This window comes from Gigantopelta aegis, chromosome 6 (genome assembly GCF_016097555.1).
Source record: "Gigantopelta aegis isolate Gae_Host chromosome 6, Gae_host_genome, whole genome shotgun sequence".
Lineage (NCBI taxonomy): Eukaryota > Metazoa > Mollusca > Gastropoda > Neomphalida > Peltospiridae > Gigantopelta > Gigantopelta aegis.
The window spans coordinates 36,018,062-36,042,675 of record NC_054704.1 but is presented as its reverse complement, the minus strand read 5'-3'; the positions used below and the strand labels follow the sequence as shown (position 1 = coordinate 36,042,675).

Here is a 24,614-nt window from a genome sequence, read left to right as displayed (position 1 = left end):
ATACACTTTGGAATCTGTATTAATCTACGCTGACAAATGTACAGCCGTAGTAGTAAATTAATAACAGCAATAATAACAACCCAGAACTGATCACTTAATTAGTTAATCTCTAGGTGTCTAGTTACACAATATGCGAATCACTTCACCGTTACACCACACCCAAACGTGTGATAATTGAGAAACGCTTCCAGGAGAAGTTAATTAATAAAGGAATTACAACACCATTCCTAACTGGTTAATTTTTAATTAACCCTAACTACTCATTCAGTAACCTTGTGACACAGAATTAATATTGGTACCTATCACAATAAAGACAATAACCTACAGTGTACCTAGGTGCGCTAGGATGACTGGCTAAGCTTTATATTACCAAATACTCATATAATGTTAGAACAAAAAGTCTACGATTTACTTCGTCAGATGACCGAAGACACTGTCTAAAGAATATTGGTATAATACAGTATCAAAATATTTAAAGTCACATCAATCACATCAAGGTTATACACAGAGCAGAAATAATATATTTACCAAAGTCCAAACGGACTAACGTTCCCTCGGAGCCTTCCTATTCGTTCTCCTCGATATCTCTAAAACACTAGCTATTTATTATAAATCAGGATTTTGCCTGGGGGTACAAGGCGGTACCTCACGTATCATCTCATATTCTACATCTACTAGAGTCGGTATATTTCTCTCTGATCGTCAGTCTTGCTGTCGCCAACCGCGAGCAATCTCCTGGCCATAAACAGCACTACCGGAGATATTACGTAACTACTCGCCACATGGCCTCCACAGCTGGACTAAGTGCATATTGGAATGCCCGATCGCGCGAAGTATTACGTAACAAGTTGCCCAGCTAGCTAAGTGCAATTAAACTGCACACGGCCCTCTAACACTATTAAAATCGCCACAGGCGAACACATTTAAGCGTATGTACCGTCACAAAGGTGGTTTTTAAATTGGTTCTTTTCAATTAACAAAATTATTTATCAAATTATTCAAATATTATACATGTAAATTTTCTTTTGGACGTCAGTATAGTTATTATTAAAATGAGATTTCATTTTAGGTACAAGTGTTCCGTCCGTTCTTCGTCAGTTTGAACATGCCCAGTTCCGTTGTCCGTGGGGAACACGTCGTCATCCAGGCTAATGTCTTCAATTACCTCACACATGACGTTGATGTAAGTAATTCGAGGAGTATTGTTTAAGGCTTTTATACACTAAGGGTGTACTGTTCAAGACTGTTATGCAAGGATCGCGATATGAAACTGGGGGCCCACATTTAAATATATAACATGTCTGAAATGTTCCCTGATCTAATATGTTTTTGACCTTTAGTTGTACGACTGTTACAATAATATTCATAGGCGTATGGGCTCCCAGTTTTTTTTGCCCGAATTGAACGAAAATGTCCGAATCTGGATAACAACATTTATTCATATTAGCATTACTGCCAAATGAATCGTTACGCATTTTAACAAAGTTTACAACTAATACTGTGGGTAGAATGATAGAAATACATGGTGAAAACGTTTCAGGCCCAGTTCCGTTTGCCCGAATATCCTCTATCGTTTGTGCTTGAATTTAGGATTTGCTTCAGCACTGGGACGGGGGGGGGGGGGGGGGGGGGGGGGGGGCAGTTGCCTCCTCACCCTGCCCTCTTCCTTCACCAACCCTCGCTGTCACATACAACCGTGTCCGGTGTATCAGCGCGTCCGATGATTCGGCGCACTTGGTATTTTGCTTGAGTATGCTTAACAAGTTGTCATGTTGTCGGAGTTTTTAACGAATTAAAGTTCAATTCCTTTTTCAATGGTTAATCAAGTATCAACATATTTATTGTTAAGGGTGCAATTAATTTTTTTTTTTAGAATTATCAATAATTATATAATAATTTCAAAATAAATCATTCACCTGTTTTCGTGTTTATAAACGCGAAGTAGGTCATCCTTATTGATAGGCTATTAATTAAGAATGTTAAAACCAGTCTGAAAACACCTTTCCCGCATTTTAAAAATTATAGTAAACAGTATAAATGTAATTATTTTTGTTCGGTTATTTTTTTATTTAAACCGAAAAAGAAAACACAGGAAAATGCAAATAAAACGAAAATTTAACACCTTAATTGACAGTCATTCCAGTTCACAATTGTCACATTGTTATAAAAAAATAAAAGCGAAATAAGATCCACGTGTGTGCACAATCTACCCGAGAAAAATAAAATCCATGTAGGCATCTCAGCTATGCATGACAATGAACATGTATGCATCTGCATAGCCCGAGTACTCTGACTGTAAGAGAGCTAGACGGACATTTGGACATAAACACGCTCTCATTACAGTCAGAGACCAACCTATGTCTTTTTTTTGGCAATTCCTGACTACCAAACGGTAGGCAACGAGTCCCGCTCTAATACCACAACAATCCTATGTTTGACGTCAAATACCTTTACATCAATCATTTTCGAGTTAAGTGATACAAAAAAATCCACATATTAATCACTAATACACTTACTACAGAAAGAAACCCGACAGCACCCACATTCAGCTACGCTTCGTGACACTCCGTCGCAACAATTGCAAAGCTCGGCGATCTATTTCGAGACGTAGACCACGTGATCGCGCACTGGGCGATTCCGGCTTGTGCAGCAGTTACAGGGGCCGTCTCATATCAAGCGAAGTTACAACATGGAAGAGTTGGCTAATGCCGTTTTGGATGAATTTGGATTTCATTACGTCATTAAACCAAAACAATTACACATTATTGACTCCATTTTGAATTTGAAGGATACATTTGGGGTGTTATCGACAGGATACGGCAAAAGTATGTGCTACGTACTGCCTCCTCTTATATCTCAATACCCCTGTAATTGCTGCACAAGGCGGAATCGCCCAGTCTCGAAATAGATCGTCGAGCTTTGCAATTGTTGCGACGGAGTGTCACGAAGCGTAGCTGAATGTGGGTGCTGTCGGGTTTCTTTCTGTAGTAAGTGTATTAGTGATTAATATGTGGATTTTTTTGTATCACTTAACTCGAAAATGATTGATGTAAAGGTATTTGACGTCAAACATAGGATTGTTGTGGTATTAGAGCGGGACTCGTTGCCTACCATTTGGTAGTCAGGAATTGCCAAAAAAAGACATAGGTTGGTCTCTGACTGTAATGAGAGCGTGTTTATGTCCAAATGTCCGTCTAGCTCTCTTACAGTCAGAGTACTCGGGCTAGCATCTGCAGTACTGTGCCACTCAAGAAAACGATTCCGAAACTGATCATGAGATGGGTCATATGTGATCGTTCATTTTCATAGTAATATTTTTAACAAGACAAGACAAAAAAAAGTACTGAAATAATTCTGGTACAATAGTGTAGCGTTTATGGGCTAAAATTGAGGTCATGGGCGGTTTATAAATAGCGGGGTCAACGATCTACATCTACTGCGCCGAATCACCGGACATGCAAATCGTTTTGGATACAAGTGGGTGCCTATATTTATGCACCATTTTAAAATGTTTATTTACTACAGACATAAAACAGTTTGCAGTGTATTTCAGATTATGCACTTCTTCATTGGTGAGAGACGCATTTTATTAAATATTTTACAATGTTAACATAGAAAATGGTCCTTGAAAGCTTAGGTGCGCCGATACACCGGACAGCACTGTACACATATGCTATCAATAATAGCGGTATAGTGTTTTGTAATGTACAGACAATGTGTTCTGTTGCAAAGACATTTGGGAGTAGTGATTCTGTATTTTGGGGCCATGTAAACAAAATAAAATTATTGTTTATACGGTGACCAGAGCCATATTAGAGCACAGGCCGACTAGGCCCAGGTCTAAGGCGCTACATTTTAGGGGGAAGCAAAATCTTGCAAAAAAAAGGTTTTCGTTGTTGTTTTTGTTTTTGCTTGCTGCACGGAATTCCACTTCCCACTAAGTAGAGAGGGTGGGCAAAATTATTAGTGGCCTACTTAAATACGTTTCTGATGGTGAACAATTTGGTAGAATAAATTTATGTTTAGTTAAACGAAATTAATACATATTCAACGAAATTAATTAAGGGACAGTAGACTTTCGATAATTCTTGGCTAGTATCTTATCATATTAGAAAGTGTTGATAATAGATGGCTCTAAACATTGTTTCAGTACGATCTAACCTATGATACAGGCAACAATCTTTTGCACGGTGGAGTTTTGGGGAATATAAAACTGCCGAAATGCGCATGAGATTGATTTTGTTATGCGTTGGTTCGTAATGATACTTGTTGTTTTGTTCACTCTAATGCACATTCAGACTACTAACTACCAGCACAAAGTTGGCCAACTTTCTACTCACACGACTTCTACGACTGAGCGCTCTTACAACCCGATTCTCGTCGTATACGACTTCTACAACCGTCTAGTTGTTAATCTGAGCGCACCCGTCGTAAAACAACGTCACCGTCGAGTTGGCACATTTCGTCGTGACAGTTGGTAGTCTGACCCTAGCATAACGTGTAGTTTAAATTATTAATTTTAAGAACATTAAGGAGCTGTTGCTTTTGGTTTATTTATTTATTATTATTATTATTATTACTGTTGTTGTTATTATTATTATTATTATTATTATTTTATCATTTAAAGAAAATGCCGAAAATATCTACTAATTTCATTGGGCCGAACTTACAAAGCCTTTTTTTTATATCATACACGCGTGTAACTACATACATTTGCTGTGCTTAAACACCTGTTTATGTCATACACGCGTGTAAGTACGTACATTTGCAGTGCTTAAACACCTGTGTATGTCATACACGCGTGTAAGTACGTACATTTGCAGTGCTTAAACACCTGTTTATGTCATACACGCGTGTAACTACGTACATTTGCAGTGCTTAAACACCTGTGTATGTCATACACGCGTGTAACTACGTACATTTGCAGTGCTTAAACACCTGTTTATGTCATACACGCGTGTAACTAGGTACATTTGCAGTGCTTAAACACCTGTTTATGTCATACACGCGTGTAACTACGTACATTTGCAATGCTTAAACACCTGCATTTGAGAAAAACAGGCTTCGTAAATTCGGCCCATTCTGTCCACAGTTGAGTATATGTTAGATTCTGTTTCATATGAGAATATTATTATTATATATATATACATTTTTTTATCCCACTGACCCCTTTCTTTTCTCTCCTTTAGAATTCCATCTCATTTCTTCCTGATCTGGCAACTCCTATCTTTCAACTTCTTTCGCTGTCCACCTCATCATCCCAGTCCTTGTCTCTCTAACCGCGACAGGTGCTTGTCTCTTGTGCCACACGCCTGCCATTCCCCATCCTCATATGAGAATATTATACCATATTCCAGTTTTGGTCAGTTTTGAGTTTGACATTACGTGATCTACATTTACATATGACATTCTTTCGAGGCAGCTTTATGACATACCTTTTAACTTTAATATTTCTTTAAAATGTCTATAGTTGAACAGTTGATAGAATCAGATCTTTTGAGAGAAAGGATTCTTATTGAATACGTAATCGTTGTACATGGTGTTACCGACAGGTCGTCGTGTCCACGCCGATGTCGACGGACTACGTCAATATCGTAATTGACCGCAATGGGAAGGTGCATACCGAATCTGCAGACCAGAAATTCGTTGCCACTGTAAGTTGAAGAGAAGGACATATTAAGTGATTTAAAATTACTGAACATCAATCATAGTATGACCAACAATACATCATATATAATTTCATATCTGTGTTGAGAATACCTTTTATGGTTCAACAAGCAGTTAGATTTTCATTTACTCAGTAATCTATGTACCTAATAATATATTGTCATACATAATGTATTTTTACATAGGTTATATTAATGTAAACAGTACATAATTTGATATCCATGCTAATTTTACATGCATCTTTAAATAATCTAAAATTACCAATGAATATATGTATGAGTATCTGTGTATGTTTTTTATTATTATTAAACAGGTACAATCTGGAAAAGCTCACTCTGTTTACATTCCCATCATTCCCTCTGTTCTGGGAAGTATTGATATTGAAGTTTCAGCCAGGTCTACTCTCGCTGCAGACGCTGTTAGACGGCAGCTACAAGTTTTAGTAAGTTACAATGACATTTATTAAAAACTAAACTAAAACTAAACCTAGGCAGTAATTTGGAGTATTTATTTAAAAAAGAAAACCCAAGCATGCATGCAAGCAAGCAAACAGATAAATAAACAAAACCAAAAGAAACAAACAAATAAATAAACAAAAACTAACAACAAACATACATCTTGGTAAAAGCAAATGAAACATGAAAGCAGACGATATCGTATTGTAAAAAAAAATGTTTACTGTTACCACAATTAAACAAATAAAAACACTCACAACAGTTTTAAATTTTAAATATTTGAAAAAGCTATGGTGTTTCCTATTATGTACGTGCGAAAGTTCATATAATCTGAACGACAAAACCACGAACGTATTCTCTGCACAAGGCAGAGTCCAGAGGAAGTTCACGATACTTTGTTGGCAATCTTCTTAAACACTATGGACAAAGTGTGTAATACCAAACAGATGCTAATTAACTAATTTGTTGTGGTTTCGTAAACAAATATATATTTAATTTCTTCGTCTCTGTTTCTAGCCTGAAGGCGTACCAAAGGAATATAGTACTCCGATTTATATTGACCTGGAGAACGGTGTCAAATCTTTCAGCAAGCACATCAATGTTACCCTACCACAGTCACTAGTGTCCGGCTCACAAAAAGCTGTTATTAAAGTTACAGGTTTGTTTCACTGTTTCGTTTTAGTTTTATTAAAATCACTGCAGTATATTAAAACGGAATTTGAAAAAGGTTGCAATCTAGTCCAAAATTCGTTTAAAAATAGTTTTAATTAAATGTAAACCAATAACAGATTTTGCAATTAATGAACATTTTTCATAAAACGTACGATGACTTTTCAACTTTTTAACAGACAATATAATAGACGTTTTTTATATTTTTAATATTCAGTTTCTTATTCTACCCCCCCCCCCCCCCCCCCCCCCCCCCCCCCCCCCCCAATGTATATAACAAATAAAGTATGTTCTAATTAACAGGTAGGGCGGGACGTAGCCCAGTGGTAAAGCGCTCGCTTTGATGTGCGGTCGGTCTGGGATCGATCCTCGTCGGTGGGCCCATTGGGCTATTTTTCGCTCCAGCCAGTGCACCACGACTGGTATATCAAAGGCCGTGGTATGTGCTTTGCTGTCTGTGGTATGGTGCATATAAAAGATCCCTTGCAACTAATGGGAAAATGTAGCGGGTTTCCTCTCTTAGACTATATGTCAGAATTACCAAATGTTTGACATCCAACAGCTGATGATTAATTACTCATTGTGCTCTAGTGGTATCGTTAAACAGAAACCAAAAACAAACTTAATTAACTGGTGTTACCTGTTACCACTAGCCTTTCACGAATACCTATCGGCTGTTCCGAAGAGAGAGCTAGACTGGATTTTGTGTCTAACGTTAGGTGAACGTGATGTGATAGAAACCGATGGTATCAGTCAAAATGTTCACGAGTGTTTGCCCTCCTGAACAAGCTACTATTACCATCGTTTTGCAGGTGGAACGTAGCTCAGTGAAAAGAGTGCTGGCTTTCAATAATATAGTGCTCGCTTGAAGGAAGGAAATGTTATTTAACGACGCACTCAACACATTTTATTTACGGTTATACGGCGTCGGACATATGGTTAAGGATCGCACAGATATTGAGGGAGGAAACCAGCTGTCGCCACTTCATGGGCTACTCTTTTCAATTAGCAGCAAGGGATATTTTATATGCACCATCCAATAGACAGGATAGCACATACCACGGCTTTTGATGTACCAGTTGTGGTGCAGTGGCTGGAGCGAGAAATAGCCCAGTGGGTCTACCGACCGCGCATCAAGTGAGCGCTTTACCACTGGGCTATGTCTCGCCCCCTCAAATGGATAACAAAATCTATCGTCCTCAGTGACCTATTGAGCGGGGTTTTTCTTAATATTGTCCCCACCATTGTCACTATAAGAAAGGGCATTGCATATGCATTACTGCCTATGTGATATTATTACATTAAAGATCTCTTGCAGCTACTAGGTAGGGCTAGTCTATGTGGCAGCATAAGGGTATCTTATGCTCAAAACCAAGTCTTGAAATAACCATATGTTAGATACAGAACAGCTGCAGTTTCAAATGTGCTGAGGGTTCGTTTGAACAAATGTACCTTTCAGTTCTTTACTATTATGACCACAATTCTCTTACCATAAATATCAGCACTGCATTCTTACCGTCACCATCGATCAACAGGCTGGTAGATACTGGGTTCGGATCCCAGTCGAAGCATGCGATTTTTAATCCAGATACCGACTCCATACCCCGTGTGAGTGCTTCGCAAGGCTCAGTGGGTAGGTGTAAACCACTTGCACCGACCAGTGATCCATAACTGGTTCAACAAAGGCCATGGTTTGTGCTATCCTGCCTGTGGGAAGTGCAAATAAAAGATCCCATGCTGCTAACCTCTCAAAATCTGTGTGGTCCTTAACCATATGTCCGACGCCATATAACTGTAAATAAAATGTGTTGGGTGCGTCGTTAAATAAAACATTTCTTTCTTTCTTACCGTCACCATCTTACCATTGCCACATAACAATAACCATGGACTAATGCATGGATGTCAAACAGTTTTGTATAGTAGGTGGTTACAAGTGCCTTTTAACAATACCAGAAGTAACTACTGAACACTCCCCGAAGTGGACAGACTAAGCCCACAGATAAAGGCTGATGGCGAATAATTACATTTTGCTGGTGAAAAACATGAGCGTGATGAAATTATAAAGCTATGTTTATGGATGGTGAGTATTGCGATAGAATTATGACCCGATATTAAGAAACTTGCCTGTCACGGGGATCCTATAATACCCGTAACTGAATGAAACACGATTATCCAAATATCTCTCCTAACTGTATATCTATTAGATCTCTCTGTAACGGGCAGTTATACCCGCTTGTGGCTCGTCTAGGTATGATCAGACATACGATCTTATATAAAGTATATGTAATATAGCACGTTTAGTTCACTAGAAAACACAACAAAAACACTATACACTTTGGAATCTGTATTACTACTACGCAGACAAATGTACTGCCGCAGTAGTTAATTAACAACAACAAATAATAACAACCCAGAACTGATCACTTAATTAGTTAATCTCTAGGTGTCTAGTTTACACAATATTCTAATCACTTCACCGTGACACAACACTCACACGTATGATAATTGAGAAACGCTTCCAGGGGAACTTAATTAATAAAGGAATTACAACTCTATTCCTAACTGGTTAATTTTTAATTAACCCTTAACTACTCATTCAGTAACCTTGTAACACAGAATTAATACTGGTACCTATCACAATAAAGACAATAACCTACAGTTTACCTAGGTCCTCTAGGATGACTGGCTAAGCCTAATATATATAGAACAGTGAGCCTACAGTTTACTGCGTCAGATGACCGGCAGCACCGTCTAAGTAATATTGGTATAATACAGTATTAAAATATTTAAAGTCACATCAATCACATCAAGGTTATACAACAGAGCAGAAAATATATAATTACCAAGTCCAAACGGACGCGCTCCCTGGAAGCCTTCCAATATGTTTCTCCCTGATATCTCTAAAACCCTAGCTATTTATCATAAAAACCCCGAATATCGCCTGGGGATACATCGCGGCCCTCCCCCTATCAAGTAATATTTCCACAGCGACCACGCCGGCATATTTTTCTTAGATGGTCAGACTTACTGTTGCCAGTTCGCTAGAGATTCCATGGTCGCGCGGAGGTATTACGTAACTACTGGCCACATGGCCTCCACACCTCGTCTGGGTGTGTATTGAGAACTGCACACGGCCCTCTAAAACAATTAATATCGCCACAGGCGAAAACAAAATTAAGAGCATGTTCCGTCACATTGCCCTAACAGAGTTGCGCAGTGTTTATTATCGATGAGTATTGCGATAGAATTATGACCCGATGTTAAGAAACTTGCCCTAACAGAGTTGCGCAGTGTTTATTAGCGATGAGTATTGCGATAGAATTATGACCCGATGCTAAGAAACTTGCCCTAACAGAGTTGCGCAGTGTTTATGAGCGATGAGTATTGCGATAGAATTATGACCCGATGTTAAGAAACTTGCCCTAACAGAGTTCCGCAGTGTTTATGAGCGATGAGTATTGCGATAGAATTATGACCCGATGTTAAGAAACTTGCCCTAACAGAGTTCCGCAGTGTTTATGAGCGATGAGTATTGCGATAGAATTATGACCCGATGTTAAGAAACTTGCCCTAACAGAGTTCCGCAGTGTTTATGAGCGATGAGTATTGCGATAGAATTATGACCCGATGTTAAGAAACTTGCCCTAACAGAGTTCCGCAGTGTTTATTAGTGATGAGTATTGCGATAGAATTATGACCCGATGTTAAGAAACTTGCCCCGACAGAGTTCCGCAGTGTTTATGAGTGATGAGTATTGCGATTGAATTATGACCCGATGTTAAGAAACTTGCCCTAACAGAGTTGCGCAGTGTTTATTAGCGATGAGTATTATCATATAATAATTCTAGGTGATCTGATTGGACCAAGTATACACGGACTGGAATCTCTGGTCAAACTGCCCACTGGATGCGGAGAACAAAACATGATGAAGTTTGCACCAGACGTGTTCGTGGCAGACTACCTGACAGCGACAAACCAGATGACGCAAGCCCTGTCAAGCAAAATTACTACTTACCTGGAATTAGGTATAGTGTATTGTAGTTATTAATATGATATGTAGCGTGGCGTGGCGTGGTGTGGCGAGGCGTGGCGTGGCGGACCGTGTGATGTGCCGTGTAATACCATGCCTTGCTGTAATCTGTGGCATTTGATATGCCAATTTGGAGTCGAATTTGAAAGATAATCCGATTAAATAAATAGCCTACTGAATAACATAAATACATTGCGTGATGAAAATTTGAAAAAAAAAAAGATACGTCAATTTGGGTAATTGAATATTAATACGGATAAGGATAATAGGAAATGATGTAATTAAGCAGAACACTATTTAGTTTGCCCCGCGATTGATATACTAACCTGACAACTATATAATGTTCAAATCACAAATTATGGACCTCGGATTGTATTTTAAAGTGTGTGTGTGTGTGTGTGTGTGTGTGTGTGTGTGTGTGTGTGTGTGTGTGTGTGTGTGTGTGTGTGTGTGGTGTGTTGGTGTGTGTGTGTGTGGTGTGTGTGTGTGTGTGTTGGTGTGTGTGTTGGTGTGTGGGTGTGTTGGTGTGTGTTTGTGTGTGTGTTTGTGTGTGTGTGTGTGTGTGTGTGTGTGTGTGTGTGTGTGTGTGTTGGTGGTGGGTGTCACTGTCAATTCGATCGTCTGGGGTGAAAATACATGTATTAGAGAGCCCGAACCTGCTCATCGTTTTAGGAGCATTCTTACCTGAGAAAAATAATGGTCTTAAGATGTAGCGTGTTTCCTCTTTAAGACTATATGTCAGAATTACCAAATGTTTGACATACAATAGCCAATGATCAATAAATCAATGTGCCCTGTGGTGTCGTTAAAGAAAGCAACCTTTAATTTCCCTTAGGTTATCAGAGAGAACTCACTTACCAGAGGACAGACGGATCATTCAGTGCGTTCGGAGAACGAGACGAGGCCGGCAGCATGTGGTAAGACGGCGTGTACTAGTCTTTACTCTGTCTTATACAAAGATACGATTTTGAATGCTATAATTTTTTTGTAGTTCTATTATTACCACAGACCGAGATAAGCATAGGTCTGGTCTCGGACGTGTTCATTGCCCTTCGTATTCCAGTATACTATGAGTTGGTGGGGCGCAGTCCTTTTTGCTACACTTTTTTTTTTTTTATCCCACTGCCCCCTTTTCTTGCTGTCCTTTGAATTCTATCTCATTTTTTCCCGAGATGGCAACTCCTCCTATATTTCAACTTCTTTCGCTGTCCACCTCCACATCCCAGTCCTTGTCTCTCCAACTGCGACAGGTGCTTGTCTCTTGTGGCCATCTGTGCCACTCGCCTGCCATTCTCCATCAGCTTTTAGCTGTTGGCTTAGTCTGACTACTTCGGGGAGTGTTCAGTAGTTACTTCTGACATTGTTAAGAGACACTTGTAACCACCTACTATGCACCCCTACTACCGGCGGTCGTTAGTGCCGTGGGTCAGACCTTTTGCTATACACTAGTATTATATAATTTTAAGATCCAACCAGTGTACCACGACTGGTATATTAAAGGCCGTGGTATGTGCTATATTGTCTGTGGGATGGTGCATATAAACGGTTCATTGTTACTATTGGAAACATGTAGCAGGCTTTCTCTCTAAAAATATGTCAGAATTGACAAATGTTTGACATCAATAGCTGATGATTAATAAATCAATTTGCTGTAGTTAAACAAAATAAACAAACTTTAAATTATTTTTAAATGTTTATTCGCATTACGCATGCATATGATTAACAAGATTATTCAAATAACAAAACTTTCAGTCTCATAATTACTTTTGTATTTTCGATATAGTACGGGAGCCAGGTCGATTTATTTGCGTAAGAGGTGTTAGGAAGGTTTGAACACTGATATGTAAAAATATGTGTAGATTTCAGATCTGCAACTCTTACTGCCTAAACCTGTACGTTAACTTGGAAATTGAATACTTTTAATGGTACATCAAAGTCAAATTTGTCTCGATCTGCTTCTACCCAAAACAACAAATGTTATTCCAGGCTGACTGCTTTTGTGAGTCGTGTGTTCCATCAAGCCAAGTCTTACATTTTCGTGGACAGTCGTACGGTTGAACGGGCAGTACGGTGGATAACGAGCAGACAGAACACTAAGGGGTCGTTCTCGGAGATTGGAAACATACTTGACAGACAAATGCATGTAAGAGCTGGGGTTTTCCAGATGAAGGAGTGGCGTCAAGCTTTTAGCAACGTTTTTAAATATACATTTATTATCCTCAACACAATCTGACCCATGTCAAGGTTGGGGGGTGGGGGGGTGGGTGGGTGGGGGGCTTGACTTCATGACCGTACAATGAAGATACAGTATACAAGTTATGTACATTCATATTGTAAATAATATAATATTATGTTACACATAGACATAAATCGTAGTTAAATACATAGACCTGATCTATTTAAGCTCATTTGCAGGATTTTTGATGGAGGTTTCATTTATTATTAAAACCCCTAGAATGAAATGCAAAAATTAATTATTCTTTAAAAGAAAATGATGCCATTCTACAACTATTTGTTCTCTGAAGTGCTCGTGCGCATTCAATATACCCCCTCACCCACACCCACCCGACATTCCGAGAAACAACTTGTTGTTATTGTGTCATTCATGTTTCGTTGTTGTTGTTTCCCCCGCAGAACACGATGAAGTCTGGGCCCGCCTTGACAGCGTATGTATTATTGGCGCTTTTGGAGAATCGAGGATTGGCTCCTTATGTAAGTAGATCTTAGTGTCAGAATTGGTAGCATGTGCAAAAAGAGAAACATAATAAACAGTGGTAATATTGATATAGACCAGGGCCGTAGCTAGCAGGGGGGCAAGGGAGGGGGGGGGGGGGCAGTTTCCCCTCCAGAAAAAAAATCCGGAAAGCATTATAGAAACTTAAAGAAAATTCTCTTCTTAACTGTTTAAGGAGTTTTAAACTATTAACTACTCAGTTGCCCCCCCCACACCCCCCACCCCAAACAAAAAATCCTAGCTACGGCCCTGTAGACGTTATATGATATACACATACATTATTAAACGAAATTAAATTGTATTACAGAATTACATAACTTGTAAAAATAACAACCTATTGATCTAAAATCTTCAAATTAAATGATGTTCAAGAATGATTAACGGGGTTTGACTGTATTTGACGATTATTAACGATGTCTAACGGTGTTCTTGTTACCATGTCTCTTCATTTTAAAATGGGTATATAACTATTTTGAATTCTGTTTGTATACAGTCTACGAATACCTCCTGGTGTCATCTTGTCACTGTAAATACCCATTGTACAATAATTCCTCATATGCTGTTGTTTGACGGCCTGAGTGTACGGAAATAAAGTTGTTCAGCCATAGTTAACGATATTTAGTGGTGTTCAACGATGATTAACGAAAATCATAATTACTGTTCACAGGCCTCATCTCTCTATTACGCCGTGGGCAACGCTACTGTGAACGCCACCGCTTACCTGGAGTCCGCTATCCCGAGCATCTCCGACAGTTTCACGCTGGCTATTGTTAGCTACACTTTAACCAAGGCCGGCAGTTCACACGCAGACGCTGTGTTCAACAAGCTCACAGCTCTAGCACACGTTCATGGTCTGTACTGTAATTCCAAAACTCAAAATTACATTCGCAAAATTCAGACCCGCCTCGGTGGTGTCGTGGTTAAGCCATCGAACATCTACTATAGCACACTTTTCTCCTAAATCATCTACTATAAAACATTTCTCCTAAATCATCTACTATAGAACACGTTTCTCCTAAATTATCGACTATAAAACATTTCTCCTATATCATCTACTATAAAACTTTCTCCTAAATCATTTACTATAAAACGTTTCTCCATTCAAAATGGGCAACTCTCGTCTATTCTTTGACTGGTTTAACAATGAAAGATTTAATAATTTATGGGGATCACTTTATTCAGTTAAAGACAAGACAAATAAAAAAAACTTATTTTGGAAAGATGTACTAAATAACTGGATTTTACTGCAACGTAAACAAACATTCGTCAATATAGAAGAAATTCTAGGTTCAAACATTTGGTATAATAACAATATTATTATAGATAAAAAGCCTGCAGTATATAGAAATTACATTAAAAAAAGGCATTTTATTTGTACAATTCTTACTTAATAACCAAGGACAGTTTATAGATTATGACACTTTCAGCTTAAAGTATAACATAAAATCAAATTTTCTAGAATTTGCTTCTTTATTAAAGGCTATACAAGTTTTTATACGCAAGAAAACTACTTTAAACATCCAAACAGTTGGTGTTCCAAAGCATCCCATTTTACCAGTTAAAATAAAACCCTTTTTGAAAAATAAATCTGGAAGTAAAGAAATCAATAAACTACTCAACGACACGAATATACTGCCTACTTCGCAGATTAAATACTCTGCTGAAGGATTTGCTATTTTCTCTTCAGAGTGGGCGAAGTATTATAGCCTGCCATTTAATATTTTGAAAGACCCACCACTGTTATGGTTCCAATACACAGAATTACAGCAACGAATACTTTCTTACCGGTATATAAAATAAAATATGTTGATTCAAATCTCTGCAATTTCTGTCATCGGCAGCCAGAAACATCGGATCACTTGTTTTATGCTTGCCCCAAAGTCGTCGAACTCTGGAATCTTATAGAACAATGGTTGCAACAAACAGGGGAAGACTTCCAGTTTGACAAAACTATGATTTTATTTCGTGATATAAATAAGGAAAACAATTTCGTAAATTGGTTAATTATAAATGTAAAGTATTATATTTACAAAACAAAATTACAGAACACCACACTCAATAAAACTGGCTTCAAACATTATATTGAAGATAAGCTATTATTAGAAAAATATATGTATTACAAGAATTGTTTACATAAAGAAATCGACGAAAACTTCGAATGTTGGTTAAATTTTTTGGAAAATATTTAAACGGCCAGCCTTTGGTTTTTTTTATAAAAAAAGACTGTGGTTGTTTGTTTTACAATGTTGCTGGTTTGGAGGAAATACTTATTTCAGCTTTCTCCCCTTTCTCTCCTTGCTCCATGGTATATGCTGTGTATATTTGCTATATACGGTAATGATTCGGAGCCACAACCCTGACATTATCTATTGTTTTTCTGGGGCAATAAACATTTATTAAAAAAACAACAACCCAAAAACCCAACAACGTTTCTCCTAAATCATCTACTATAAAACGTTTCTCGTAAATCATCTACTATAAAACGTTTCTCCTAAATTATCTACTATAGCACACGTTTCTCCTAAATCATCTGCTATAGCACACTTTTCTCCTAAATCATCTACTATAGCACACGTTTCTCCTAAATCATCTGCTATAGCACACTTTTCTTCTAAATCGTCTACTATAGCACACGTTTCTCCTAAATCATCTACTATAAAACGTGTCTCCTAAATCATCAACTATAACACATTTCTCCTAAAACATCTACTATAGAACACGTTTCTCCTACATCATCTACTATAAACATTTCTCCTAAATCATCTACTATAAAACGTTTCCCCTAAATCATCTTACTATAAAAATTTCTCCTAAAGCATTTACTATAAAACGTTTCTCCTAATCATCTACCATAGAACACGTTTCTCCTAAATCATCTACTCAAGCACACGTTTCTCCTAAATCATCTACTCAAGCACACGTTTTTCCTAAATCATCTGCTATAGCACACGTTTTTCTTAAATCATCTACTATAGCACACGTTTTTCCTAAATCATCTGCTATAGCACACGTTTTTCCTAAAACATCTACTATAGCACACGTTTTTCCTAAATCATCTGCTATAGCACACGTTTCTCCTAAATCATCTGCTATAGCACACTTTTTTCCTAAATCATCTACTATAACACACGTTTCTCCTAAATCTTCTACTATAATGCGTTTTTTCCAATCGCTAATATTTTAAAGATGGAATGAAATTCTGGACTGACACGCCAACGTCACCAGCCAAGTCCTACCCATCATGGTATCCTCCACACGAGTCGGCTAGACCAATCGACATCCAGAGCACATCGTACGCTCTCCTAACGTACGCTGCTAGACACGATATCATTGGTGGAATGCAGGTGTTGAAATGGCTGACCAATCAGAGAAACCCATATGGAGGGTTTGCCTCAACCCAGGTAAAGTGTGCTTTAGGATTTACGTGTGACGTAACGAGAAAGCTGACTCGCACCGTTATTTCCCGACATAATACATTAATTCAAATTTCTACTTTTATCTCTCTCTCTCTCTGTGTGTGTGTGTGTATGTATGTGTGTGTGTGTGTGTGTGTGTGTGTGTGTGTGTGTGTGTGTGTGTGTGTGTGTGTACGTATGATATATGGACGACTGAGAGGGACATGAAGAAATATGTTTTTCTAAATTTTTTAGTCATGTTTATAAAAATAACATTCTCGATATTCTTGATGATAATTTTTATTATATCAATAATGTTATGTTTCTACATCTGCCACTTTGGTAATTTACTAAACGAATAGTTGGGTCTTTTTTATTATAACATATATCCCTCTTCTGTCTTTTTTAGGACACCATCGTTGGTTTAGAAGCACTGACGACCTTTGCCCGTCAGGCACACCCAGCGGGTTATAGTATCAACATTGACGTCACATCCGGAAGCGAATCACATCACTTGTCTATTCAAGACAACAACTCACTAAATTTACAGACTCGAAGTGTAAATATTTAAGCTCAATTGTAATACCGGTATTAAGTCTGTGTAAAAAAGATATTGATGAACTGACTTAATAATTATACTAGGAGAGGGACACGTAAGTTGGATAACTTGTGCCCAATCCATTTGTACATTATATGCAATAAAATATGTTTCATCGATTAAATTAGGATTAAACTTACTAATAATTTTAAAATAAGGACTAGACACAAAATTTTCAATTCGAATGGTGTTTTAATACAATTAATACACACACACACACACACACACACACACACACACACATATATATACATATATACATATACATATATATATATATTATTGTTTTCCAAACAAATGGCTTTTTTTTCTTTTTAATTGTCTCTTTTTTTCATGCAGTTAGCTACTTTTCCGTCCGAAGTCACTTTCAAGGCCACAGGGCGTGGTGTAGCAATAGCCGAGGTAACTGTTTGTTAAACACTATTTTACTTATATTTTCTACAAATCGTTTTTAAAGATGCTATGTCAAAGTTGAAACTGCAGTATTTCGTTTTGTTTACATTTATTTGTAATAAATAACCGCAAATTAATCGATCCCAAACATAATCTTTCCATAATTAACTCTAAAACAATAATTGTTTTAAAGTCTTACACTGGACGACAAGAGGGCTTTACCGAATAATTTGTGACTAAATATAGCATGGCTACTATCTTTTTTTATTATTTCAGTTGACCACAAATAATTCTGGGTAAACTTAATGTGTTGAATGTGTACTCGTAAAACAGTAAATAGTTAATGCCTGTCAGAAGTTAATGCGTGTGACACACTCTCAAGATTCCATCCTAAAATAAACAAAACAAAAAACATACTACTACTAAGTGGAATTATTTAGTTGTATTTTTGTAGGCATATATCTGGAGGTATAAACTTTAAATGATTCAAAGCAAAAAATAATAAATATTTTGGGCGGGAACCGCCATGATTTCAACTCTGACATGTTTCAGGCAGTTGAAAGCATTATATCACGTTATATTACATGTCATTGGAAGCTTGTGTTTCACAAACACATGAGTCATAGTTCGAGGTGCAATGAATATTTTGCAATGTAGCTAAAGAATATACAACAGTGGATAAATACTATTATGTTAAAGTTTGTTTTGTTTAACGACACCACTAGAGCACATATATTTATTAATAATCTGCTATTGGATGTCAAACATTTGGTAATTTTGACATAGTCAAATAGAGGAAACGCGCTACATGTGTCTATTAGTAGCAAGGGATCTTTTATATGCACCATCCCACAGACAGGATAGCACATACCACGACCTTTGATATACCAGTCGCGGTGCACTGACTGGAACGAGAAATAACCCAATGGGTCCACCGACGGTGGTCGATCCCAAACCGACCGTGCATCAAGCGAGCGCTTTACCACTAGGCTACGTCCCGCACCTACTATTATGTATGGTTTATTAACGTATATTACTGTTTTCCACCTAGATGTTGAAACCAGTTAACATTTGGTTTGTTTAACAACACCACTAAAGCACATTGATTTATTAATCATCGGCTATTGGATGTCAAACATTTGGTAATTCTGACATATAGTCTTAAATAGGACACTCGCTACATTTTTCCATTACTAGCAAGTGATATTTTATATATGCACCATCCCACGGATAGGATAGCACATACCACGGCCTTTGATATACCCGTCATCATGCTCTGGCTGGAACGAGAAATAGCCCAATGAGCTCATTAACGAAGATCAATCCTAGATCGACCGCGCATCACGCGGTGGGTTTTCGACTGTGGGATGTCCTTCCATCCACCTCACCCCCATCCCCGATGTTGAAACCAGTACAGTACCAGTACTTGTTCTGCAGTTTTTAAACTGTCTTAATTGCAACTGCTAGATGATGCTACACTACTACTACCTTCCTGAAAACCGTTTAATATTATCAGTGAAAACTGAATTGGTGTTAGCATCCTTGATGTACAGGTTTGTTTTAGTTACATGTACATTGAATCACATAAACACAAACACACACAGATGCACGGACGCACACAGACGCACGTGCACACACACACACACACACACACACACACACACATACATACACAGACACGCGCTCTCAAACTAAAATATGCATTTTACTGAAGTTTTGGGTAGCAAATCCAATAACTACCGACTGAACTTTGTTTCAGCTGGATGTGTTTTTTAACGTGGACGCTGACATCGCCGACCCCGCCTTCGATGTGAACACAGTGTTGTTGGATGACACTCTCAACACGTTCAGACTGATGGTGTGCACCAAGTACGTCATACATACTGACAGGAAGATTACATTTGGCTTCTAGTACAGCTTGTTAATAGGGACCAAGCTAAGTTAGACCTTGCAGAATCGATTCGGTTACACAAACTGAACACTTTTCTTTATTTCTTTCTTTCTACTTATTTTCATGCTTATATCCAATTAAGGTTCAAGCACGCTGTCCTGGGCACACATCTCAGCTATCTGGGCTGTCCATCCAGGACAGAGGGTTAGTTGGTTAGTGGGTAGTGAGAGAAAAGATGGTGTAGTGGTCTTACACCTACCCAGTAAGTCGTTAAAAAATCGCTCTGGGTGAGAGCCGGTACCGGGCTGTGAACCCTGTATCTACCAGCCTTATGTCCGATGGTTTAACCACGACACTACCGATGCCGGTACTGAACACTGAACACTGAACACTGTTCACCCATGAGGCTTAAATGAGTACCGCCCTATTGGCTTTAATACCAGATATTTATATATATATATATATATATATACCCCAGCGTCAATCACTTTTATTCTTACCCTATTGGTCAGATTTTCTTCCAAATTAGTTGTTTTTATTTTATGCCTTACTGGCTTACTTGTCAACTATTTTGTTTTATTTCTTCTCACGAAGATGTTGGGTTTTTACTGACTGTCAATGATTTTTATATACTTTTGGTTTCAGTGGAAAAAATTCTTTAACAAACTTTATACCAGAAAGAAATAAGGGAACACTTGGCATTTCAGACTAAAACCAGTCATTAATAACGTTATAATGTCGGTATGAAGTAGAAATATGTTAATGTGGGACTGAATGTCAGTAAGGTGAGATTGAATGTCAGTAAAGTGGGATTGGATGTCAGTAATGTGAGATTGAATGTCAGTAAAGTGGGACTGAATGTCAGTAATGTGAGATTGAATGTTAGTTAACTGGGACTGGATGTCAGTAATGTGAGATTGAATGTCAGTAAACTGGGACTGAATGTCATTTATGTGAGAGTGAATGTCGGTAACACGCTTAACTTCATGAGATTATGGATGAGGGTTTTGGTAGCAGCCACTCCTTTCTGTTAGTGTTGGCGTGATACCTTATTTCTTTCAATCACAAATTACAAAACATGGATGTATGTGAAGTCTACAAATCCATGGTATGACCACACATCAATGTATTCCAACCAGCCACAAACTCTTTTTACAAGCCTATATCCATTGAAGGTTTAGGCACGTCTATTCTGTCGCAACCTTCCACCGTTTCGGCTGTTTCGATCCGGACAGATCCCAAAGCAATACACATTATAGTAGCAAACAATATCATAATATCATAAATTATTACAACAATATTTATTAAGAAAAGGCAATTATAATGACCATGATAATGCCATTAGAGGCAATTGTTTTCAATTGCTATGTTTAGTAGCACCTATTGTACTACAAGGAGTACAAAAATAGGAATTTATTTTATATTTATTTTTGTCTTAAAAGCATGCTCAAGTACCAATAATAACCCTTATCACAAACCATTGTTAAAATAGTATTTAACGAAACATAAGCGTACGAGACAGGTGGTTGGGGGGGATCAACTATCCACCCACCCAGCCACCTCTTCCGTGCTGGAGCACATATTCGCATTTGGTCAAAACAAAAATGGACACGCTCGGGCAAAATTAGATGGATCATGTATTTCCTTTAAAACATCAGCCAACTGTCCCCCCAACAAAATAACAGAACCCATACGCCTATGATAAGAAACTGTCCGCTAAATCCACGCAAATCTGTATTCGACGTAGTGCCTTTTATTTGATAAACGTGTTTTCGACGTAGTGCCTTTTATTTGATAAACGTGTTTTCGACGTAGTGCCTTTTATTTGATAAACGTGTTTTCGACGTAGTGTCTTTTATTTGATACAATTCGTTGTAGATGGCTGCTGCCTGGTAAAAGCGGCATGGCGGTGCAGGAGATAGGCATCCCGTCCGGGTTTGAACCTGACGTCAGTTCTATCGGAGATGTGGCAGGGATCAAGCGAGTGGAACGCAGAGGAAGAAATGTCGTCGTCTACTTTGACGAGGTTGGCGTCTCTTACACCGAATAATACGAAGACGAATATGCTTATTTGGACTGCCGATCGTTCCATACATAAATACATATGTAGTTTTATTAACAGGGTTTCTGTCAGAGGGTAAAATGGGTATGGCGCCATACCCAAATATTTCGGTAGAATTTATATTTTTAAAGTTGACCTTTTGACAAAATCATTGACTCTTTATCATTGCTGTATGATTTTCGTAACCCTAATCCTAAACCTAACCCGTTTTCTTTCTGGGAGAGGTCCTCCATACACCCTGTTAACATTGTAAATATTCAATTTCATAGCGCCATACCCAAAAATGTCTTTCTGGCAGAAACACTGCAGTTAATTAACTTTGATTTTAAAAGTGAATATAAAATTGAAATGACAAATGTCAACTTAAATATGAATACTATTTTGTCTGACTATTTGAGCCTTACGTATAAAACATCATATAGACAAAATGTGGCGCGTGCGTGCGGCCCGACTGTGGTGTTTTATGCGTTTGTGACTTGCGCTTTGGGCATAATACACCATATACGACTATTTCATTGCGGCTGGCCGCATGTGATTTGCAGACGCACGCATCGCACGCATCGCACGCATCCAGTCTAGACGCTCCCATTGAAACTAATGTATTTAGATTTGACCGAACCGCACGCACGCGCCGCTTCCAGTCTATATGAGCGTTAAACTCGCAAACAGGCGAAATGGACAATAGTTACTTCAATTTATTCTGTATAACCAGGTGTTTTATTGACGATTTTGAGTCGTACACCGATGTTCAGTGCTTTACTTTATAACCAAATATTACCATAATTCACACATAATAATGTTTTATGTTTGCTTGTTTGTTTTTTTGTTTTTTGTTTTTTTAAATACATTTATTATCACTAGCATAGTCTGACAGTGTCAAGTTTTCCCCCTGTTTTATGTTCACGTTCATTAATTTTTCTTCAAAAGCAATTATGTTGTTTTGCACTAGGAATGATGCATAAAAAACCCAAGGGCGGGACGTAGCCCAATGGTAGAACGCTCGCTCGATGCGCGGTCGGTCTGGGATCGATCCCCGTCAATGGGCCCATTGGGCTATTTCTCGTTCCAGCCAGTGCACCACGACTGGTAAATCAAAGGCCGTGGTATGTACTATCCTGTCTGTGGGATGGTGCATATAAAAGAACCGTTGCTGTTAATCGAAAAGAGTAGCCCATGAAGTGGCGACCGCCGATTTCCTCTCTCAATATCTGTGTGGTCCTTAACCTTAGACTTAGATATGTTTTTAACGTGCTCATATACCTCTATGGCTTCAAGCACGCCTACCCCGAGTCCGGCCTCTGATAAGATCGGTGGTCTGGCTCGGGGCAGGAAAGGTCTTTAACCATATATCTGATGCCATATAACCGTAAATAAAATGTGTTGAGTGCGTTGTTAAATAAAACATACATTCATAACTTTTGTGAAATTTTTAGCATGTTTTTCTTCTGGCTTGTACAGATTGGCCCGACGTCAGTTTGTTTTGACATGATATCCACGAGAACTGGCATGGTAGCACACACCCAGAAGAGTTACGTCACGGTCTACGATTACTACGAACCCAGTACGTATACAGAGGCACACAGCCTATTCTACCGTTTATAGTACACTATGGGCTGAATGTACAAAGTCTGTGTATGTCTTACACACGTGTAACTCAGGATATAATCTACCAGACATTGTCGGACCGGACACCGGAACCATTCCCCTAATGAATATTCACAGTCCAATACCAAACTTTTCCCCAATTACGACCCAGCAGTTTCCCAAAACCGCTCTGTCGTGTCACTTGGAACTCATAATCCGGGTATCCCCCTCCATAGCAATCTCTGTAAGCAGTTCTTTTGTTTTGTAAAAAACGGTCTACATTATACCCTGTAACTACATACAGTTATATAATACTTAAACACCTGCGTTTAAGAAAAAAACAAATCGGCTCTTTGTGACTATTGAGAAATACTACTACTACTACTACTACTAATAATAATAATAATATTATTGATTTTAAATTTTTTCGGGGGGGGGGGGGTTATCCCAAGTTGTCCCCTTTCTTTTTACTCGTCATTTCTTCCCGATCTGGCAACTTCTCCCGTCTTTCAACTTCCTTCGCTCTCCATCTCCACATCCCAGTCCTTGTCTCGTTAACCGCGATAGGTGCTTGTCTCCTGTGGCTATCTTTAATTTAGGATTCTTGTTTTCCTCTAGGTAACCAGGCTTCTGTGTTCTACGAGCCGCGGAGCCTGAAGGATGCTACAGTGTGTGACGTGTGCAGAGACTGCTGTCCCTGAACAAATGTGGTGTGCTCAGGGGCGGATCCACGAAATATTTTGGGGTAGGGGACTATGGTGGAAAAGAGAACATGGATCAACTTTTGATTGGGGCAGTCCAATTAATGTATTTTTAAAAGCCATATATTAGAAGAATGTTGGTCCCTTGGTTGCCCCCTCCCTCTCCCCCACAGACACCTGGATCCGCCTCTGTGATCAATGAAACTCGATCATCTAGATATGAATGTCCATCTTGCTTAATAAAATCTTAAATGACAGTTACTGTTTGTTTTGTTTAACATCACTAGATCATATTGATTTGTTAGTCACTGGCTATTGAATGTCGAACATTTGATCATTCTTACATAGAGTTTTAGAGAGGAGACCCACTACATGTTTCCATTAGTAGCACAGGATCTTTTATATGCATCATCCCACAGACAGGAAAGCACATAC

General features: G+C 38.4%; 1 protein-coding gene across 1 annotated transcript in view; it reads left to right on the top strand.

Annotated features, from left to right (window-relative positions):
• The window catches only part of LOC121374511 (CD109 antigen-like), a 64,544-nt gene extending 40,108 nt beyond the window's left edge, over positions 1-24,436 (top strand). The window contains exons 23-38 of the mRNA XM_041501612.1: positions 1,070-1,183; positions 5,553-5,654; positions 5,981-6,109; positions 6,639-6,780; positions 10,640-10,816; positions 11,657-11,738; positions 12,808-12,964; positions 13,456-13,533; positions 14,223-14,406; positions 16,742-16,956; positions 17,360-17,509; positions 17,888-17,950; positions 19,701-19,810; positions 21,711-21,858; positions 23,353-23,455; positions 24,097-24,436. Of these exons, the coding sequence (XP_041357546.1) occupies positions 1,070-1,183; positions 5,553-5,654; positions 5,981-6,109; positions 6,639-6,780; positions 10,640-10,816; positions 11,657-11,738; positions 12,808-12,964; positions 13,456-13,533; positions 14,223-14,406; positions 16,742-16,956; positions 17,360-17,509; positions 17,888-17,950; positions 19,701-19,810; positions 21,711-21,858; positions 23,353-23,455; positions 24,097-24,179 (2,037 nt within the window). The 3' untranslated portion in view covers positions 24,180-24,436. The remainder of the gene's footprint in view (positions 1-1,069; positions 1,184-5,552; positions 5,655-5,980; positions 6,110-6,638; positions 6,781-10,639; positions 10,817-11,656; positions 11,739-12,807; positions 12,965-13,455; positions 13,534-14,222; positions 14,407-16,741; positions 16,957-17,359; positions 17,510-17,887; positions 17,951-19,700; positions 19,811-21,710; positions 21,859-23,352; positions 23,456-24,096) is intronic.
• The last annotated feature ends 178 nt before the right edge of the window (positions 24,437-24,614 follow it).